Below are 20,743 nucleotides of genomic sequence, written 5' to 3' on the forward strand. Positions count from 1 at the left end.
AAAGGGAAGAGGCAGCTGGGCCTCGCCGAGGCCGCCGCCTCCGCCGCACTCCCGGGCCCGGCTCCTCCGCGGGGTCCCGGTACCGGGACGTACCGGGACGTACCGGGATGTACCGGGACGTACCGGGATGTACCGGGGGGCGGACAAAAGGAGAGTGGCGAGACCGGGCCTGGGGGCGACGCCGGTTCCGCCGAGGCCGCCTCCCCGCCGCCAGCCCGGGGCAGGACCGGAGCGGGGCCGGGGAGCAGGGCCCGGTCCCGGGATCCCGCTGCCCGCCACCTGCCCGCGGGGGACGGGAAGGAGCCCGGCCCGGCCCGGCCCCATATGGCCGCGGCCCGGGAGGCTCGGAGACTCGCCCCGGCTCCGGCCGGCCCGGTGCGCTAAGAGGCGGCTTTGTTGCAGAAGTGTCTCTTCACATTGTCGGCCTTTATTTTTTTCCCCCTCTTTCTTTCCTTTTTTTTCCTTTTTTTTTTTTTTTTTTCCCTCAATGAGGCTGTAAAAGGTCTCCGGCTTGTCTCGTTTTTGTGGCAAACGCTCTCTTGTAAAGAGGAGAGGTTAAAGTGTCGGTGACTGAATAAAGAGCAGCACACGTGGGCTATTACCATTCAGGCAAACAAATGCAGAGAAGGGAAAAGCCAGCAGCAGGCTCGGCGCGGGGGGAGCGCGGCCCCCCCGGCGCACACACGCACCCACCCCGCTGGCCGCGGCCACTCGGCTGGCCTCCCCTCGGCCCCGGCGTCCCCCAGACATGCAACCCACCCATGGCTCACAAAAGAGCGAGAGAAAGAGAGAGGGGGAGACATGAGGGGGTCTTAGATGGGAAAAAAAAAAAAGAAAGTAGCTTTAGGGGAATGTGCTGTGGAGTGTGAAATTGCAGCCCGTGGTGCTCCATATTGTACCAGAAGCTCTCCAAAAACTCATCCTCCAACGTGACCAGAGGTGCTTAGAGGGAGAGAGAGGGAGAGGGGCTCACAGGCACGGGGGGAGGGGAAGCGAGGGGGGCCTTTATTCTTTTCGCGCTCTCTTTCTTATTAATTGTTCATTTAAAACCCAACTTGGCGTTGATTTGTTAACCTGGGCCACCGCGGGCAGCCTCGGGGCTCCTGCAGAGCGTGGCCGGGGGGGGGCGGCAGGACCCTGCCCGGCCCCCCCTTTTTCTCCCATCCCCTCCCGGCCCCCCCAGCGATGTGCTCGCAGGCACCGAGCCCCGCAGCCCGCGGCCCCGGGAGGTGGCCCCGGGGCTCAGCCGGGAAGGGTGCAGCAAAGCGCCCTCCTCGCAGCCCCCTGGCCTTAAAAACTCACGTCCCTGTTTGTTTTGTTTTGTTTTTGTCTTTCACAGCCAGGGATTTAGCCTCCGATTTTCCCACGCGAGGCTAAATTAGTTGTCACGGGTCAGAACCACATCTACGGATGCTGAGCGCAGATTTATCTTCTAAACTCGCCTATATATAGTGCCGGGGAGTACCACGGCGGAGCTAAACCGCCTCCAAGTAGCAGTGTTTAGGCTGAAATGGCTCGCATAGTTGGCGGGGGGGGGGGGGGGGGGGGGGGGGGGGGGAGAAAGGCGAATTTTTGAGCCGCGGAGTTAGTCAGCAGCACCTCGGGGTTTTACAGCCGCAGGAACCGGGGAGCTGCCGGCCCTGCTCGCCGCCACACGCCGGGCCGGTGGCATGGGGCCGCGGTGCCCAGCGCCCGGTGCAGCCCCAGCAGTTTCTCTGCGGGCCCGAATTTCGCCCCTAAATTCCTCGCCCCGTCTTGTGATGCCGGGCTCCCTTCCCCGGGTGGAGGCCGAGCAGGGAAGGAGGATTAAAAACGCTTCGGAGGGCTGGAGGCCTCGGGTGATGTGAGCTGGAGGCCGGGCTGGGGGAGAGAAGGCACGGGGAAGATTTGGGCTTCGTCAGCGGGAGCGAGCCGGCTAACGAAGCAGACCGAAAGATAGCTATCGCCGAGACTCCCCCCAAAAGTTTATTTTTCTTGAAATTTCCGCAGAGAGGCGGGCGCCTCTTTTGAAGTGTAAATGTTTGTAGCTTGGGGGGGCTGGGTTAGCGAAGGGGGAGAGCCTCAGATCCTCTTTGAGAAAGAGGAAAACAGAAGAAAAGGAAAAGAGAAAATAAAAAAGGAGAAGAAGAGAAAAGAAAAGAAGAAAAAAGAAGAAAAGAGAAGAGAAAAGAAGAAAGAAGAAAGAAAAAAGAAAAGAAAAGAAAAGAAAAGAAAAGAAAAGAAAAGAAAAGAAAGAAAAGAAAAGAAAAGAAAAGAAAAGAAAAGAAAAGAAAAGAAAAGAAAAGGAAAAGAAAAGAGAAAAAGGAAAAAAGAAAAAAGAAAAAAGAAAAAGCAGAAGCAGAAAGGCTCCCTGAAAGTGGGGCGGGAGGGAAGCAGGCAGTGCTGCTGAAAGGGACCGGCTCCAGGAGCTGCCCGGGGCCGAGGCGCGGGCCTGGGCCTGGCGGCAGGGCCGGGGCGGGCAGGGGCTGCCCGGTGGGGTCGGGTGGTGACAGAGCGGTGCTGCCGGCTGGGAAGGGGCACCGGGTGGTCCTGTGGTGGGGGAAGAGGGCAGCAAGCGGGGGGATTTTCCCTTATATTTCCTTTTTTTTCCTCTTTTCTCCTTTTCTCTCTTTTTTCTTTTTTTCTTTTCTTTTCTTTTCTTTTCTTTTCTTTTCTTTTCTTTTCTTTTCTTTTCTTTTCTTTTCTTTTCTTTTCTTTTCTTTTCTTTTCTTTTCTTTTCTTTTCTTTTCTTTTCTTTTCTTTTCTTTTCTTTTCTTTTCTTTTCTTTTTTTTTTTTTCTTTTCTCTTTTCTTTTGTCTTTTTTTTTTCTCCTTTCTTTGCCTTCTCTCTTCTCTTCTCTTCTCTTCTCTTCTCTTCTCTTCTCTTCTCTTCTCTTCTCTTCTCTTCTCTTCTCTTCTCTTCTCTTCTCTTCTCTTCTCTTCTCTTCTCTTCTCTTCTCTTCTCTTCTCTTCTCTTCTCTTCTCTTCTCTTCTCTTCTCTTCTCTTCTCTTCTCTTCTCTTCTCTTCGTCTCTTCATCTCTTCTTCCTTCCCTCCACGAGAAACGCTCCTCACTTGCCCAGCTCGGGGCCGGCCCCGCGTACCCCAGCTCTCCCCGCACCGTGGCACCCCAGCCGCGCTCGGCCGAGCGCTCCCGTTGTGCGTTTCTCCTCGAGTCTCTCACTCCCGCTTTCATCCTCACCGAGACGGCGATAGGGAGCGATAAGGCGACGGCAAAAAAAAACATTCTCGGGAAGAAGTTCCCGAGCCGCCGGCCTGCCCCCCCCGTCCCATCACAGGGCCGTTCCCCCCGGGAAAGGCGGGGAGGCCCCGGGAGGCCGGGGCCAGCTCCCGAGGGTGGCGGTGACCGCCCGGGGGGCACCGGGAAGCCCCCCGGGGGGCAGCCGGCGGCCGAGCAGAAGCGACCCGGTGCGGGCGGGGGAGGAGGGAAGGGGCACCCCGCCGGGGAGCCGGGCAGCCCCCGCCGTGCCCGCGGCCGGCCGGCAGGTGCGGGCTCGGGGCCGGCCCCGCGCCGCCGCCGCCGAAGTTTCCCCGGGGCCGCCAAGCGACCGGCGGGCGCCATCTGCAGGCGGCGGCGCCGAGCGGCGCTGCCCCGCACCTGCGCCCGGCCCGGCCCGGCCCTGCCCTCCGCCACCGGGGCCGGGGGGGGGCGGCAGGGGAGGGGAAGGGAAGGGACGGGAAGGGAAGGGGGCGGAGGGCCCGGGCCGGCGGCGGGGAAAGGCGGCGGGCAGGGCAGGGCCGGGCCGGGCCGGGCCGGGCGGGCAGCGGCACCCCCGGGCCGTGCGGGGCTCCCGGCGGCCGCTCCCCGAGCCGGTGCCCGGCACCTCACCGCCGCTGCGCCGCCCTCGGGTCGGAGGCCCCTTTCCCGTACCCGTGCCGGTGCCGGTGCCCGTCCCGGGGGGGTTCTCCCGGCCCCGGCCGGCTCGGTCCCGGTCTCAGTCCCGCGCCTGGGTCCGTGCGGCCCCGCCGCGTACCCCCGCAGCGCAGCGCGGGGCAGGGAGGAGACCGCTGCCTCCCGCACGGGTAACCGCAGCCACTGTCAAACATTTATTTTATTTTTTTTTTCCCAAAAATCATTCTTTTTTTTTTCACGCGAGGGAAAGAGAGACGGGAGTGGGGGGAGAGAGAAAGATAAAACATCAGCTGAAGTGCCAAAATGATTTATGAGACAGTGGAAAATATTTCATAAAGATCTCTCGGAGATTCCTTACTTAAACCGTTTAGAAAACAAAGGGACTGTTTCGTGGCAGATGAGCGGAGGGATGGGGAAGGAGGAAGGAGGAAAAGAGAAGAAGAAAGTGTGTTTCAGGTGATGATAAAGTCGCAGCCTGAAAAACAGAATTCAGCCCACAGCAATTGCTACCTTCCCTTTTCAACTCTGGTTATCAGCCTAAGAAGGCGTTTCCTCCTTGCTCTCTGTTGCTTGCTGGGTCAAAGGCACGTCTTTTTTCGCTGTAGACCGGTCAGTGAAATAATTTTTAGATTCTCTACCATAAAAAAAAAAAAAGGAAAAAAAAAAAGAAAAAAAAATCAGACATGTGGAGGCTGGGAGGCTGTATTTGCTTTTATTTTCCCAAACGCACACGAGGAAACTTGGCAACAACTGAAATGGGCCCAATCTATTGGTTCAAATATATGCAAGAAGGTCTTTCCTTCTTTTCCCTTTCCTTGTTTCCTTCTTTTTCCTTGTTTACTTCTTTTCTTTCTTCCTTTCTTTTTCTTTCTTCCTTCCTTCCTTCCTTCCTTCCTTCCTTCCTTCCTTCCTTCCTTCCTTCCTTCCTTCCTTCCTTCCTTCCTTTCTTTCTTTCTTTCTTTCTTTCTTTCTTTCTTTCTTTCTTTCTTTCTTTTTTTCCTTCCTTCCTTCCTTCCTTCCTTCCTTCCTTCCTTCCTTCCTTCCTTCCTTCCTTCCTTCCTTCCTTCCTTCCTTCCTTCCTTCCTTCCTTCCTTCCTTCCTTCCTTCCTTCCTTCCTTCCTTCCTTCCCTTTCTTTCCTTTCTTCCTTTCTCTGTTTCTCATTTTCGTTTTTTCTTTCTCTCTTTCCGTTCTCTTTCTTTTTCTTTCCTTCTTCTTTCTTCTTTCCTTCTTCTTTCCTTGTCTTTCTTCCTTCCTTTTCTTTGTCTTTCTTTCTGTCTTTCCCTTTCCCTCCTTTCTTTCTTCCTTTCTCTCCTTCTCCCCTTCCTTCTCTCTTCCTCCTCTTCTCCTCTCCCTCCGTTCCTTCCCTCTCCCCTTCTCCCTTCCCTCCCCTCTTTCCCCACCGCCCAAGCCTCTCCCCAGGGCAGCCCCGATGCGCACCCGCTCCCCCCGCTCCGCCTCAGCCCGAGCCAAGTCCCCGGCGGAGCGGAGCGGAGCGGGCAGCCGGCAGCTCCGAGCGGCGGGAGGCGCCGGGACCCTCCCCGGCCGGGCCGGGAGCATCCCGCTGCCTGCTGCCGGCCGTGCCCCGCCGCCCGCTCCGCGTCCTCCCGGGCCCTCCGGCGCCGGCCGGGCCGCCCCCGCCGCCCTCGTCCCGGAGGCGGCGGCGGCCCCCCCGCGCCGGAGCGGCGGCCCGGCCCTCCTCGCCGCGCTCGGCTCGGCGCGCTGGCGAATCAGAGAGTGTCGGAATCTATTGCCTTTGTCTGACAAGTCATCCATCTCCGGGGAGGCGGGCGGGGGGCTGAGGGCGCTGCGGCTTTTAGAGAGACACACACCGGGAGAGGAGGCTCCAGTCTCCGGCCCCGGCTCCTCGCAAGCACTTCCCACCTCGGGCGAAAAGTCCGCCGGGCGCCCCGGATCCTCCGCCCGGCCGAGACGAGGGGGGCGCGCCGGCCGCCGCCGCTCGCGGCTTTCCCGGGGATTGCTACTCCGCTTTGAACTTCCATCGGCTAGCCCCGGACCCGAGGAGGAAGAGGAGGAGGAGGAAGAGGAGGAGGAGGAGGAGGGAGAGCCGCGTCCTCCCGCGCCTTCAGCCGCCTCGCCCCGGCACCCCTCCCCGCCGCCGGGGATGCTCCGGCCCCCCCAGCCATGACAGCCGCCTGCCCCCCGGCGCCGCCAGCCCCCCGCTCCCTCGGACTCTGCTGACTCGGCCGCCCCGGCCCCCGGCGCAGCCCTCCCGGCCCGGAAAGTTCTTCGCTCCCCGCTCCCCGGGCAGGGGGGCAGCGCGCCCCGCCGCTCCCCTCTCTCCTCTCCCTCAGTGTCCTTTTTGGTTTGCTTCTTTTTTTTTTTTTTAATTTGTTTTGGTTTGTTTCGTTGTTTTTTTTTTTTCTTCCCCTCTTATTTTTTTTCTCCCCTAAGTCTTGAAGTTGAGTTTTAGAGGCGACACGGCGGCTTCAGCCGATTTCTTCCCCTTCCTTTGCCTCCCCATGGATATGCACTGCAAGGCAGACCCCTTCTCAGCAATGCACCGTGAGTACTGGAGCCCGGCTCCTTCCGCCGCTCTGCCCTCCTCATCCCTCCATCCCTCCTTCCCCGGCCGTTCCTCTCCCCCCCCCGCTCCTCCTGCGGCTCTATCCCCGCACCGCCAGCCTCCGTCCCGCACCGCCCGGGGGGCGACACAGGGCACCGGCACCCCGGCGGAGGGCGCGGGGCCGGGGCCGGGCCCGGGCTGCGAGGGAGCCCCGAGCAGAGCCCGCAGGGGCACTGCCCGAGCCGCCCCTCGGAGGACGAGACTTTGCCCCGGCTCCTGCCAGCTCCCGGCTCCGACCCTTTCGATTTCCCCGGCCCCGCAGGGCGAGGGCTTCCCGCAACCGTACGTGTGTGCGAGCTGACAATTTGCCCCGCCGCTGGCCGGGATTTGCTCTCGTTGCGGGTTTCGGCGGCGGAGAGGGGGGCCGGCACTTTCGGATGAACGGCGGGGTCGGTCCGGGCTGCTCCGGGCTCCGCTTCAAGGCTGGACTGCGGGAAAAATAGGGCAGCGGCGGGGCCGGGGAATCGGGCGTTTTCCGAGCTCCCCGAGAAGTCACGGTCCCTCCCGGGTTACTTAGCAGCTCCTCGGCGTGCGTTTAAAATGCATTCCTGGCGCCCAGGGAAGTGGATTCGTGATGTATTTTCACTTTAGAGAACCTTTCTTCCCAAAAAGGGGGACGAAGGAAGGCGAGAAGGCTCCTTCGCCAGGCAGAGTAGCGAGGAATTTTCAAGGATTTTAATTTCACCACACGGAGGAAAAATAATTCCGAGCTTTAAATTAAAGAGCAAATAGGAATATAGAGCCGAGCTTGGGACCATCTCAAGTCAGGAAATGAATAATTAAGAGCAATTTGTAACTTTTGACACCGAAACTTTTGAGGACACGCCCTGCCCGCTGCATAAAAACAAACCGAAAAGGTCTAAAATCGAAATGCTTGCGGCTTAAAAAATGACGATTTTGCCAGGAGAAGGAAGGCGCAGAGATAGAAAGCCACCATCAGATCCCCAAACGTGGATGTAGGTAACTGCCTTCCTGCTCGGAAATTAATGCTTTCCAGCACACACCGCTTAAAATTTAGGATTTAATTTTCGAGGACCTCTAACAGAAAACGGCCCCCGCGTTAGGCATTATTTTTAGTTCTCTCGGGCGCGACCTTCCCTCGGAAGTGATGGCAGTAATTCTGCCTTCGGTACGCGCTGGAATATGCAGGCAGCCGAGAGAGGCATCTCACCACCGAGACGCTCATTTCTGCAAACTCCGCTGAGATTCGGGAACAATTTCGGCTTCCGAATAATCCTGCTAATACCAATCAGCGTTTGATTTGTTCCCGAAAATGCATTTCTAGCTGGGCAGACCTAGATATTGGCAAGCAATTAAAATACGCTCGGGCGCGGGCTCCTGGTGCAGGCGCGCACAGGCAGCGAACGCGATCGGCACGAAAGCAGCTCGGCTGCTCGGGCAGATGCACACACACAGCCCGGCACTGCCACGCGGATAAATGCCCCAAAATATCCCCCTGCTCGTACGGAAATAACCTTAGGAAAGCACGGTGCGGAGCAAACCCAAGTCTCGTGAAAAAAAAAATAATAGCCGGGGTGCGATAATTTGAATTATTAATTTTTAATCTTTTTCTGCATCTGTTGCCTTTTAATACTTTGTAATGTGAGTTATAAAAGGTGCTCTGAATTATTTATCGCGGAGTTGCCGAAGAAATTGCTGTCTTGTAACTTTAGAGGCAACATGTGCAGAGGGGGCTCTGCACAAACGAAGAAAACACAGAGCAACACGCACCCGCAGGTTTTGGTGGAGGAAGACAAGCGTGCCCCACTCCCCTCCGAAGCCCTAAATATCTTTTACGAAAGAGCAACAAAAGAGAGCAGCGACACCTCAGCTCCTCGGGCAAAGGGAAGGGACGGGAGCCCCCGGCTGCTGGCAGGGAGGTGGGGGTGTTCCTGACCGGGGGGGGGGGGGGGGGGGGGGGGGGGGGGGGGGAAGATGGAAAAAACTCTATTTGTGCGAAAGGACTTGGATCGATCGCAGGGCAATGAGAGTTTCCACTAAGTTCAGAGCCAATAAGTCAGTGTCAAAAGCAGGGGAGGAAAAAAAAAAAGAGAAAAAGAAAAAAAAAAACCCTCAGCGAAAATACAAACAGATCATTTTTCAGCAAACCGCGCGACGAACTAAGATCTCTCCGCGGGGAAGGAGGCTGGGGCTGTGCGAGAGGCCGGCTCGAAGGCGGCGTGCTCTGCACAGCTCTATCTCCGTCTGCCAGCCGCCGGGGAGCGGGCACCGAGCGAGCGGGGCCGCACCCGCAGCGGTTCCCGCACCGGCAGCGGGCGGCGGCTCCGGTGCGCGGCGCCCAGCTCCGCCGGGCAGCGCTGAGCTTTCCCCCTGCCCGCACCCCGCAGGTGCGCGCTCGGTTCCTCCTCCTCCCCGCCAAGTTGTTTCTCGAAAGGGAGAAAGGCGAATCGGAAAAAAAGCGCCCAAGCAGTCCCGGGTGGGATAGAGCGGGGCTTTTTGCCTGGGAAGGGCAAAATAGGAGAAAGCGGAGCAATTTAAATTCGCCCTGATTTAGATTTGCGCGGGGAAAAAAGAAAGAAAGAAAGAATGAAAAAAAAAATAGAAAAACAAACAAACAAACAAGGAGCCGCGAGAGCCTGTTAAGATTTTTTTTCCTTTTTTTTTTTTTTCCTACTGGCGGATTTTTCTTTTAAATATCGAAGGCTGACAGAGAGAGGGTCTGTCTGTAAACGAAGCCCGAGCACGGGACACACGATATTTTCCTCCTCTCCCCTTCCATTTCTTCCTCCCTCTCCTTTTCCGTCCGAATCCTCTCAACTCCCATCCCAAAATAACCGGAGACAAGGCGCTGTGGAGGGGACTTGCTGCGGGATGAGGGAGGGCGGGGTCGCGAGTAGCTGGAATTGACAATGTGCGAGAAAATCGCGGAAAGCGAATTCAAAGAGAGAGGAAAAGCGCCAGGGTAGAAAGCAGGGGGCTGCAGCGGGGGCTGCCCGGGGCCGCCGAGCAGCTGGGCTCCGGACCTGGGCAGCGTTTCGCTTCCCAACCCCGAGAGGAGCCGCAGCCGGCACCGGCTCCGTCCTCGCCCCGCGACAATGGCCTCGGGCAGCCGCCGCTGCGGGCAGAGGTGCGGGCGGCCGGGGGCAGGCGGGGCGCGGGGGGTCCCCAGCTGGCTCGGGGAAATTCACGCTTCTTCCCCCTCTGTGCCATCTCCATCGTCCTTGGTCCTTTCTAATTCTTTATTTCTTCATCTTATTCTCATCCCGTTTATCTTTTTCTTTTTCTTTCTTTTTTTTTTCTTTCTTTCTTCCTTCCTTCCTTCCTTCCTTTCTTCCTCTTTCTTTCTTTCTTTCTTTCTTTCTTTCTTTCTTTCTTTCTTTCTTTCTTTCTTTCTTTCTTTCTTTCTTTCTTTCTTTCTTTCTTTCTTTCTTTCTTTCTTTCTTTCTTTCTCTTTCTTTCTTCTTTCCTTCCTTCTTTCTTTTCTTTCCTTTCCTTTCCTTTCTTTCTCTTTTTCTTTTTCTTTCTTCCCCTTCACTCTTTTCTCTCTCTCTTTCCCTCGTTCTCTTTCTCTCTCTTGTTCTCTCTTTCCCTCCCCGTCTCCTTCCCTTTTTCTGTCTGTCCCCCACGTCTCGCCCCCCCAGCCCCTCACCCGTCACCCCCATCCATCCGTAGTGACGGGAGATTTTGTAGTCCGAGTGGCAAAGAATCCACGACTAACGGTGTGTTTCTGGTGTGCGTGGGTTGTTGTGTTTTTTTTCTTTCTCTTTCCCCAGCAGGGCACGGGGGTGTGAACCAGCTCGGGGGGGTGTTTGTGAACGGCAGGCCCCTACCTGACGTGGTGAGACAAAGGATAGTGGAGCTGGCTCACCAGGGGGTGCGACCCTGTGACATTTCCAGGCAGCTGCGGGTCAGCCACGGTTGTGTCAGCAAGATCCTGGGCAGGTAAGGAACGGACCGCGGCCGCTCCTTCCCCTCCCCTGGGGCGGCAGCGTGCCTCCGGGCGCCGCGCTGCGCCGCTCTGTGCCCCCCCGGCCCTTACCGCGGCGATGCCCGCTCCCTGCTGCCCACCGCCCCCTGCTCACCTCCCCCTGCCCATCGCCAGTCGCCCTCTGCCCACCCCCGCCGCGCTCGCTGCAGCGGCAGGACGCGCTGCCCCGCCGGCCGGTGCGGGAAGGGAGGGAGCGATTAGCGAGAGAAGGGCCGGGGAGGGGGAGAAAAGAGAAGAAAAACACGAAAGGAGAACAACCACCCCCCCCCCCCCCAAAAAAAAAAAAAGCCAGCAACAACAACAAAAAGCCCATCTCACAACAATCCGTAGGCGGCCCTAGCAAATGCACGGTAAATAAACAAGCAGCGGGGCAAACAGATAAATCTCCATAAACAAAGATGCGGTGCGAAGCATCCCCGGCGGCCGTGCCGGCGGTGCCGGTGGGCGGGCTGCCTGCCGCCGCCGTGCCCTTCGCGAAGGACGTGCCAGGGCCGCCGGGGGGCCGGGAGCCCGCTGGGGAACCGGGAGCACGGCTCTGCCCGGCTCTGCCCGCGCCCCCCGGACCCTCCGAGGCCGCCCGACCCGGCCCCGGGGTCGGTGGGCTTCGTCCCGGCCGGCCGCAGCGCGGCGAGGCTTGCCGCTGCCCGGGCCCGAAAGGAGCGCCCGCGGGGAGGGCAGCGAGAGCGCAGCGCTCCCCCAGACACCAGCACACACGCACCCAAAGGGAAAGGAGAAAACTGGGCGGGGGGGGAGCCCTGCAAGGGAGCGGCGGCTCCCGCAGCCCGGTGCAGCCCGGTATAGTCCAGTATAGCCCAGTACAGATCGGTGCAGCCCCTTGGTGCCCCCACCGCCGCGCTCCGGCGGCCCAAAGGCGGGGGGCGGTTGCCGGGGGGGGCCGCGGGGCCGCGGTCGCGCCGGGGCAGGGGGCTCTGGGGGCGGCGGGGGGGCCCGGCCGGGCACTGACCGACCGTCGTGCTCTGGCGCGGCAGGTATTACGAGACGGGGAGCATCAAGCCCGGAGTGATCGGCGGCTCCAAACCCAAAGTAGCGACCCCCAAAGTAGTGGATAAAATCGCCGAGTACAAGAGACAGAACCCGACCATGTTCGCCTGGGAGATCCGGGACAGGCTACTGGCCGAGGGCATCTGCGACAACGACACGGTCCCCAGCGTCTCCTCCATAAACAGGTAAGGGCGAGCCTGCAGGCACCGGGACCGGGACCGGGAGCCGGCCGGGGCGCGGGGCTCGGCCTGTGTGCAAGCCCCGGGGGTGTCCGGACGGTTTTACCTCCGTGCCCCCGGGGGAGCCGCCGCCAGCCCCGCCAGGCGCCGAGGCTCCGAGCAGAAGCCGGCCCCTGCCCGCAGCCTCGGCCGCCGGAGGCTCCCCCCGGGCCGGGCTCCCCGCTCCGCGGCCGGGCGCTGGCGGGGTCTTTCTTCCCTCCTCCTCCTGCCGCTGGGGAACGGCTTCTGTCCGTGGAGGGCCTCGGGGTGTGGGAAGGAACCGCACGACGGGCAAACAGTGGCAGATCGGGGGCGAAAGGCCGGTGGTGCGTGGAGGGGAGCGTTAGCCCAGCACGCATCCCGGGGCTGTACAAGCCCTGCACAGCCATCCATCCACCCCAGGCTGCAGGTCCTCACACCTTGGTGACACGCAGGACACTGCCCCGCACACCGAGTCACCGCGCTGCTGCCGTGCGACGCGGCTGCACGCACCTCGCCTGCGCCCGCAGTCCCTAGGAACACAGCAATATTTGCCAAGGGTGCATACAAAAGTACGGCACCGACAGAGTAAGAGTAAGAATCCGTGAAATTCTGCATGCAATCCCAAATATACAGAGCTCCCCGTCCAAATAAATGTACACAGGGTGTGCGTAAATATGCACGCAGGCTTCTGTAGTGCCGGCATAGACAAAAACGCCCAAGTCAGTATATCGGTCCTCTTGATATACAGCAAGTTTAGCCAGATTTTTTTAAACCTGGTGTATTTATAGCAAGGGAAGCAGAAAAAATAAACAGCAAGGAAAACACAGTGGTATTTTTTGTCTTGCGCTTTACATGGCAGATTTATCAAAATATGTCTAATAACTCAGGCTGTGTATTTCTAAATCTGGCATCCTATATAAATGGGTTTTAATATTTTGCAAATGATATGGAATTATCCCAAATCATCTTGAAAACAGCAGGTAGAATTAGCTGGTGGAATGTACCTTGGCTAAGGAAGATTCCCTCAGACACACTGTCTCTGTAATATACTGCTAGGCTACCCTAGGAAATTATCCCTGTGTGTGCCATCTGTATTAAAATGGTTATTAAGTTATGAACAGGGTAACATAATACTGATCGGCTAATTATACACCCTCCTAAAAAACCTCCAGGTCTCTGTTACTCTCGCAGTCAGGTATTGAAATAATAACAGTTTGACATTCAGACACCTTACAAAGGCAGCTGCGGAAGGACAGCCAGCTCTCCCTGGGAGGAATTAAGCTAGTGGTACACAAGTCCAGAGGAAGGGCTCCGGGGTCTTTGGAGGCACGGCAGACACCGACCAGAGGCGCACGGAGGCTGCTGCTGGTGCAGGGGATGTCAGCATCCCCATATTGCCGAAGCCACGGCCCCATGCCTGCCGGTGCCTCACGGTGCCTCGCGGTGTCCCAGGGAGAAGGCCGGGGCCAGATTTTGCTCCTGGCTTTGCTATTAGTTTGCATACGGGCTTTGTGGGGTTTGCACCTCAGTTTCCCCAGCCTGAGAATGAAAATTGAACCATCTCAGGAGGTGGGAACAGATGTCAGCTGGATTGCGTTTATAAAATGCTTTGAGAAGGACAAGGGCTTTGTAACTGCTAAGTGTTATTGTATTAGAGAGGCTCAGCTGTGACCCACCATATTTGATTCATACTGTGATGGCATTTGAGTGTGTAGGCACCAAGGCGCAAGAACATTTTGACTTCGTGCGATTAAAGCTTTCCCCGTTCATTTAAAAAATTCGGACCCAACTTCACACCATTCACCTCTGTATGGGGCTCCCCGAGGCCCACAGCTGTGAGAAGTGAGCCCGTAACAAGACAGGTCGCACAACTTGCAAGTCTGCGCTAGGCAAGAGCAGGTCAGAGAACTGGGAAAAAATTGCAGCAGAATACGAAACAGCGAGCATCTGAGGGCCCGATCCTGCTGCCGCAGAGGGTAGCGCGAGCTTTGTCACTCCAGTGGCTTTGTGACTCCAGCTCACAAAACACGAGGAGAGGGCTAAGCTCAGAATTCAAATACACATTTTTTTTACTCTTCCATTGCCAAAGTAAGCAGAGAAATGGGTAAATGCTTTGTAACAGCATGTTCCTTTGCGTCCCCCTTACCTGCCGTACGATCACAACCCGGAGTTCGTCCAACACTCCGACTCTCTGAGCCGCTTCGGATAGATGACAATTTTTAAAACCAACCCGTTTGAAGTATGTGTCTTTGTTTTTTCTCAAAATGTGGGGTTTCCAAAGCAAAAATGTTAGTGGCCCAGTGTCCAGAACTGTTAGAGCTATATCCATGAGCCATTTAATATCTTGAGACTACAAAGGGGGTCTTTACAGGAAAAGGTGGTTATCTAGGTCCCTAGATAGACTGTGAATACTGCACTCCAGAATGGAGATCTCTTTGTATACAGAAAACAAGTACTTCGGGTTATTACAAGATTTTCTGAAAATACATTAATTACATTTTATCTTCTTTCTTTCTGGGTACTAGTCTGGCATTAACAGCCTTTCAGATTAAAGACTACAAAACAGTGCTATTTCAATTCCACTTTTACAGTCTCCCTAAATCATTTTAAGAAAATTATTTTCCATTAATTATTTTTTGGTGATAGATGAATTATATGTGCCTACATTGCACTGATCTGTCAGTGTTGCACTACCGATATCAGGATGCATTTGGGACGACATGTAACTCAGTATTGAGACGTATCAGAAAGTTGTTCATACCAAACTCATGCAGAAAAAGGCCAGATACGAACTATAGCAAAAAACATGTCTTAACGACCCCCTCAAGATTCAGAAAAAAAATATTCCTCTGCTGTGTGGTAGTTTTGCTTTAATTATGGCAAAAAATCTAGACAGTAAGCTAGTTAATAAGCAAACCACACCAGAACTGACAGGATCAAGACAGAGCAGTCATCTCTACACCGGGAGCTCTCCTGTTCCCTTTTCACACATTAGCTCCTCTACACGATGAACCTATTGTGTATACATGCTCACGTATATATATACATGTATCTGTGTAAACATGCACATACAAACGGTGCATGTAATTAAGAAGCTGGCAAGTGACAGAAGCTCGTAATTCTTCGGTAAGCAATTAATGCTTACGTCAAATCACTCAAGTACCTTACTTCCTACAAGAACTTTTCCATCTATCATATAACTACAAACAAGTTATCTTCGGTCACTCCGCTTAGAGTATTTCAGCTGGATTTATATACGCCCCGCTGTAAACCTTGCGGGGGCCTCCTAACTACGAACTTGGCTGCAGACATTAATGAGAATTTTTGCTTTGTTTTGCAGCACGTACAGTTAGCCTAAGAACACAGGTTTCATGGGATAATAATCATCCCGGAAAAGTCTTATAAATTAGACAATGTACCTTAGCAGGAACAGGGCTGGCACATCACAGGCATACATTCAGAGTTGTGCAGCAAGCAATGCAACAGACATTGTAGTTTAAGCATTATTTTCTGCCTCTCTTAAAGACATGAATCCCTGACACCTAGATGCAATTTGTCCCTCTATTTCTCCTCTCCTGAGGCTGGGTTCAGGGCTAGGGACTCTCTGTTAGTCTTTATTCAAGGAATACAAAAACCAAAGAATTATGAAGTTCAGTCAGCCTTCTGGATATGCTTTGGACCCTAGGTTCCTAGGTCCATCTGCATCTAGCTACTAAGTCACGGCAGAGAATAGAGTTTAGTGGATACACTATCTTGGTCAAGCTGTTAGATATTTTGTCAGTTTTCTCTTATGCACTGAGTAAACGTTAATTTTTAGTGTTATGTGATTGGTTTGGGGAGATATTTTCTGTTACATTATCTGACAGTCAGCTAGTGATTCGCAGTTAAAGCCTCCAATAATGATTGCTTTTTTAAAACACATATGGAAAGATACACACATTGATCCAGGTTACAATAACAAGCGAAATACACTTGTGCAATGAAATACTGAGCGTGTGGCCAATGTCAGTGGCTGCGGGCAGGCCCATAGCTCGGAGCACAGCGCAGCGTATTAGGAGATGAGCTTTCTCTTACCAGTTCTGCTGTCAACTTTCTGGCCGATCTCGGTCGGGTCACATGGACTCCTTATGAGGCTGCTTTACCACCTGTAAAATGAAAATAACAGGATTTAGCTACCTTTGTAAAACACAGTGCGATCTTACATTAAAAAATCCCATGCAGTTCAACACATTAAGAAGGAAAGGTTCAAAACTGGAGCTGGGTTGTCTTACATCAGCCGAGGCTTTTGCCCACGCAAGGGAGCGAGAATTGAACAGAATCTCGGTTGAGGTAAATGTAACGTCTCGAGACAAACAATTGAGTCTGGAACAAGGCAGGCATATTAGGGCATGGTCTGTGTCATATGCGGAAGAAATCAATGTTATGCAAACAGAGCTTTCTGAGTCACACTCGCTAGCCTAGCTTGAGAATTTCCCCAAAGGACACCACAGCCAAAGTCACCAGGAATCTCTCCCCGTCCTTCCCACCGAACTAGTGTGGCACTCTTGGAGGACAGTATCTCTAATGGCAGCTTGTTCATACTGATCAAAACCAGTGACAGCTGCATGGTCTGCAGTGAAAACCGGGAAAATTGCATAGTGTATGAGCAGCAAGTGCATGTGTCACACAAACCTATCGCCACCATCAGTACTTAGTAGCCACATGTCCATTTACCCAACAGAGAGGCCCAGGATTACACTGGCCCTGTAAACTGGCTTAGCCTCTGACTGGCAACGGGCTGGGGCAAAGCAAGGGTGAAGAAGCGTTGTCCGACAGCACCCAGTATAATTTACCAGCTCTCATAACCTGGCACTCCTTAGTACATGCAGAAGAAACTTGGGATCCTAGCAGGGATCCTCTCGTTTTGCTGACGCTGAGTCTAAGGTCCCCATTCAATTTCCTGCATCAGGGCATGCTCTTAAGGTAGAAGGCTGCTACTGGCACTTGCTTTTGGCTGAGCAATGAACGCAATTGGGTCGCACAGGGCTTCATTACAAGGAATATACTCCTTTAAATTCAGATTCTTTTCCATCAGACACAAACCTGGTATTATCTTCTTTTCATCATTGCAAATAAAGGACAGGCTCATAAAGCAGAGGTTACAGACAATGTTACTGCAGCTGAAAGAGTAAATGAATGCTCGCAGCATTTCTCTTTGTCTTATTCCTCATATCTGGCCACTGGAAGGTTGTATGGTGGTAACTACAATAAGCTAGCTGCATTTTTCCTGGTTTTCATATTACACAGATATTAGCTCAACAGAGGCTGTTTGTGAGTAGAAGTGGCCGTGACTGGGAAGTTTTGAGCTCCCTGTTCTGTGAACCTCGGAGTGCAGAACCCCAACAGTCTCTTTATCATCTAAAATTTCCAACTCTTTCTTTTTGTATACATGTACGGAAAGGTTGATTTTTGTTGGAAGTTGAACATTTTCAAGCTTATGCATCTAGTGAATGATTGCTGCATTCTGTCATAGAGGTAGCTGCATTTCAGTGCTGGGTGAATGAGCCTTATGGAGCTAAACCTCATTTACCAGAATCACTATTATGTGAAAAAACTCATTTGACTTTGGGAGAAAAGAGGAGAAAATATAAGTGGCTTGGCCAAGCAACGACGAGGTGGTGAGAACAATATAGTCATCTGAAGGGCACAGTACATCCAACAGGAAAAGAATTATTCACGTTTAAACAAAGCAGTGTAGCCAGGAATGAAGGGAGGGAAATAAGAAAGGGAACATTTAAATGGCAGCAGAAGGCACCTCCTGATATGGAGGTCCATTAAGTTGTGGAATTGCATCCCATAGGAATTCCTAATTTCTTGGAATATATATAACTAGATGGCATTAATAACACAAGCAAACATACAATAAGAAATAATCTTGCGTTGGCTAAAGAGATAGATAATGCTCTAGCAGGCCAGCTGGACCCTTTATGATATGATGACACGATGCATACAAAACAAAGTCATGTTTTCAGCCATATATCAAGTATCTCAGAAAAACCGTCTCTGATCCTGAAGCCTATTCAAACAAAAGATTTCCATATTACTTGAATGAAAAGATAAGACTTCAAAACAGTTGAATAAGGCTGAGTTTTACTTTGATTAACTTGCCATGGTCTTTAATTAAGGCATGCTGAAATTCAAATGGAGTTTAGGCTCGCTTCTTGCAATCAGCAAAATATTTAGGGATCCAAATTTGTCACAGGTCTCTATAAATGGACAGACAGGGACTTTCAAAAGCGTTTGCCACTGGCCTGACAACAGTGTGGCTAACTAGGACTTTAGGAAATCCCGTCTGTGTGTAGGTGGCTCTGATAATGATTACTACTCCTGAAAGTGTCAGAAAGGTTTGAGTTTCGCTCCCAAACAATTGTTCTATAAACTGAGAGCTAATGGGAATGAGGATTTTTCCACTGTAATAGCAATTAATCTAGTGCAGCCTATACATGCATGGACATATTTACCAGTCCCAGCTGATTAAAAATGCTAAGGCAGAGCACTAAATTGTGCAATTGGCATACAAATCATGAGCGCCTGTAATACAATGTGGGTTTGCTTTTACTCGTTTTCTCTTTTTTACTTCAAAATTTTAGAGGGATTTGGATAGCTGACTCCCATTAAACAACTTTAAAAACACCTCAACAATGCAGTCCTTTGGGTCTTCAGGGAGCCGACAGGACCCTTTTCAAGCCCCCAGAAGCCCTGGAAACATCCTTTATTAAATGAGAACTGAAATTCTCATGCTATCGCTTGACTAGAGGAGCTGGAAAACCAACAACAAACACCGTTAGGCTTGTGATGAAATACTAGACAGTATGATATTCAGCGTTAGCCTCCAATTTTCTCTAGTGCCAGTAACTGAGAGCTGATTTTGTAGCACTTATATGGCTATCTACCCAGCTGAAAATCACAAATCTAATCACTTGGTTTCCAAACTCCTCAGAGTGCACTTACAAATATTCATTTCCAATCAATTTGCACCTGCTAATATTTCTGAATGCTCACATGTGATGACAGTCAGAAGCAATGCTGGTGCTTCCTATTTCTATTGCGATAGCATAAAGAGGCTCTGTGCATAGATCACAGCCCATTGTCCAAAACAGGCACAGCGTAAACAGGAATTTCTTTTGAGAGATTCTTTTAGAAAATCACCATATATGTGTGTCTTTCTTTACACCATCCCCTTAACATCTACGAGGCTCATCATTCAGACAGTCCTCGAGGTTTCAGGGATTAAACAAACATCTTTGTCTGCTAAAAGGAATGAGCTACCCAGTCAGGGCTCACTCACCAAAGCCAAGTCTAGGTAAAAGGCAGAGCAAAACTGGAGAGCCCTCTTCTTTGGGCTCTTATCTGACAAGACTGAGGGTGAATGCTGGCTAGACTGCGACAGCCTCCCCCCTCTTCCCCGATAAGTAGGCATATAAATAAATAAATAAACGGCATCCTAACTGCACTGAGAACTCAATAAAACAATCACATCAAATATGAGGAGGTATAAATCTCGCGTCTGCACAGGTAACCCACTCAATTGCTTTTATTATGGCTCAGCCTGACTCCATTTATTACCATCCGTGGCCTGGGTGAAGGATGTTTGCATGGAGGGTGGTCTCCTGGTGAAATCTTATCCCCAGAGCAGTGACAATCAGCCCATACAGAGGTGGATTTTGGTGGGGAGACCAAAGGCAGATCCATCTGTCTGCATGAAAACCAATCAATAACCCTGTAACTAGACCTCTTGTCGCTGGGAAATGGACAACACAATAGTTCATTCCTGGAGCCATAGGAGAGAAATAGCTGTGGTTGGGGTGTGAAGAATGACGGGATGTATGCATGATGCGTTTGAGACATACGGACAGAGCATGTCTGTCCATCTAGATACTGAGGAGTGACAGGATAGGAATAAGGCAGAGGGCACATTTATATATATCGTAGGCAAATCTGAAAGGTTGATGCGTTCAGGGGTGGGTATGGGGAAGAAAAAAGGACAGAGTTATATTGCATTTTTTATAGGACATTTATATGGGGACTGTGAGAGCAATGCAGATCTGTACCTTCAGGGAAATATGCCTGCTGGCTGGATATTACATATGAGTATTTTGGTATATGGCAGGGAACGTGTATCTCTTGGCAGGCACGTAGACGGTGACACAAAGCACCGGTAGGCTAAAGGAAACATAGGCAGGAGTTTGATGTGGTCGGGGAAGGATATTCCTTTGTCCTCTGTCTGGCTTGGGATTTATGTGTGTACTAGTTTTGACAGAGAGGAGAAAGAGTGATGTGCCAAAAGCCTGAGCTAACGGCCTGTGAGTTCACAGATACGCTTCCCAGAAAATGTTATGTATGAAACATTTACCCAAACCTCACTGTTAAATCGGGAGAGGAGATTCTGGTGGCTTGTCTCTGCCTGTACGAAAAACAGAAATAGGACATTCCTTGCTGCTGCCATCCTCTAGCTCCGCAATTCCAGCAGCGTTTCTAAAACTTGCACAGCATACCGTTCCCCAGACTTTTCGCAACTCCCCCATCACACACACACACGCATGCTTACAGAGAGATGGTGGAGTCTGCCTCTGCTAAATGTTTTCTCCTGAGGGCCAGTTTAGTTTTCCTTCCTCTGGTTCCCTTTTGAACGGTTCCTCTCCTCCCAAGGTAAGCGCCCTTCCCTCTCCGCAGGGCGCCAGGCACGGGGCTGACCTCCCATCCCTGGCTGGGAGGTAAATGGCATCAAGGCCAGCTATCAGCTCTGGCCAAACTGCCCATCACTGTATTGCGCTGGAGAGGGCTGGTAGCCAGATTTTGCAAGGCAGATTGATGTCTGTTCATCATTTACACAAGGAAAAGCACAGACTGCGACAAGATGACAAAGTCACAAATGAATACCTGCCAGACAGGACGCTCTGCACCACCTCTCGTCGCAGGGCAGTTTAAATGATTCTGGCAGCAATGATATCCCAGCCCTTCGACTCCCAGAACCAGCCCCCATTTTCCTTAATAGGGCTTCTTTTTCTTCAAGCTGTCGGAAACGTGAGGGCAACCTCACTACCCAATGCCCACGGTTGGGTACTAACTTTAAAATTGTGAGAGAGTCTTTGGACACTGACATTGGGGCCCTACTTA

At 52.9% G+C, this 20,743-nt stretch overlaps 1 protein-coding gene and 1 long non-coding RNA gene across 24 annotated transcripts in view; one reads left to right on the forward strand and one right to left on the reverse strand.

Annotated features, from left to right (window-relative positions):
• The window catches only part of LOC136791237 (uncharacterized), a 318,474-nt gene that overhangs the window by 126,452 nt on the left and 171,279 nt on the right, over positions 1–20,743 (reverse strand). For all 11 annotated transcript variants that reach the window (XR_010832780.1, XR_010832789.1, XR_010832785.1 and 8 more), the window contains one exon: positions 15,662–15,732. This is a non-coding gene — a long non-coding RNA (uncharacterized lncRNA). The remainder of the gene's footprint in view (positions 1–15,661; positions 15,733–20,743) is intronic.
• Positions 1–20,743, forward strand: part of PAX2 (paired box 2) — a 94,134-nt gene that overhangs the window by 6,060 nt on the left and 67,331 nt on the right. For 2 of the 13 annotated variants that reach the window (XM_048069039.2, XM_048069043.2), the window contains exons 1-3: positions 6,161–6,375; positions 10,171–10,339; positions 11,375–11,572. In XM_048069039.2, the coding sequence (XP_047924996.1) occupies positions 6,333–6,375; positions 10,171–10,339; positions 11,375–11,572 (410 nt within the window). In that variant the 5' untranslated portion in view covers positions 6,161–6,332. Of the gene's footprint in view, positions 1–6,157; positions 6,376–10,170; positions 10,340–11,374; positions 11,573–20,743 lie in introns of those variants that run through there. The other 11 variants (XM_048069041.2, XM_048069044.2, XM_048069050.2 and 8 more) reach the window with 8 other exon arrangements.

The sequence above is a fragment of the Anser cygnoides genome, chromosome 7 (assembly GCF_040182565.1).
Source record: "Anser cygnoides isolate HZ-2024a breed goose chromosome 7, Taihu_goose_T2T_genome, whole genome shotgun sequence".
NCBI classification, from domain to species: domain Eukaryota; kingdom Metazoa; phylum Chordata; class Aves; order Anseriformes; family Anatidae; genus Anser; species Anser cygnoides.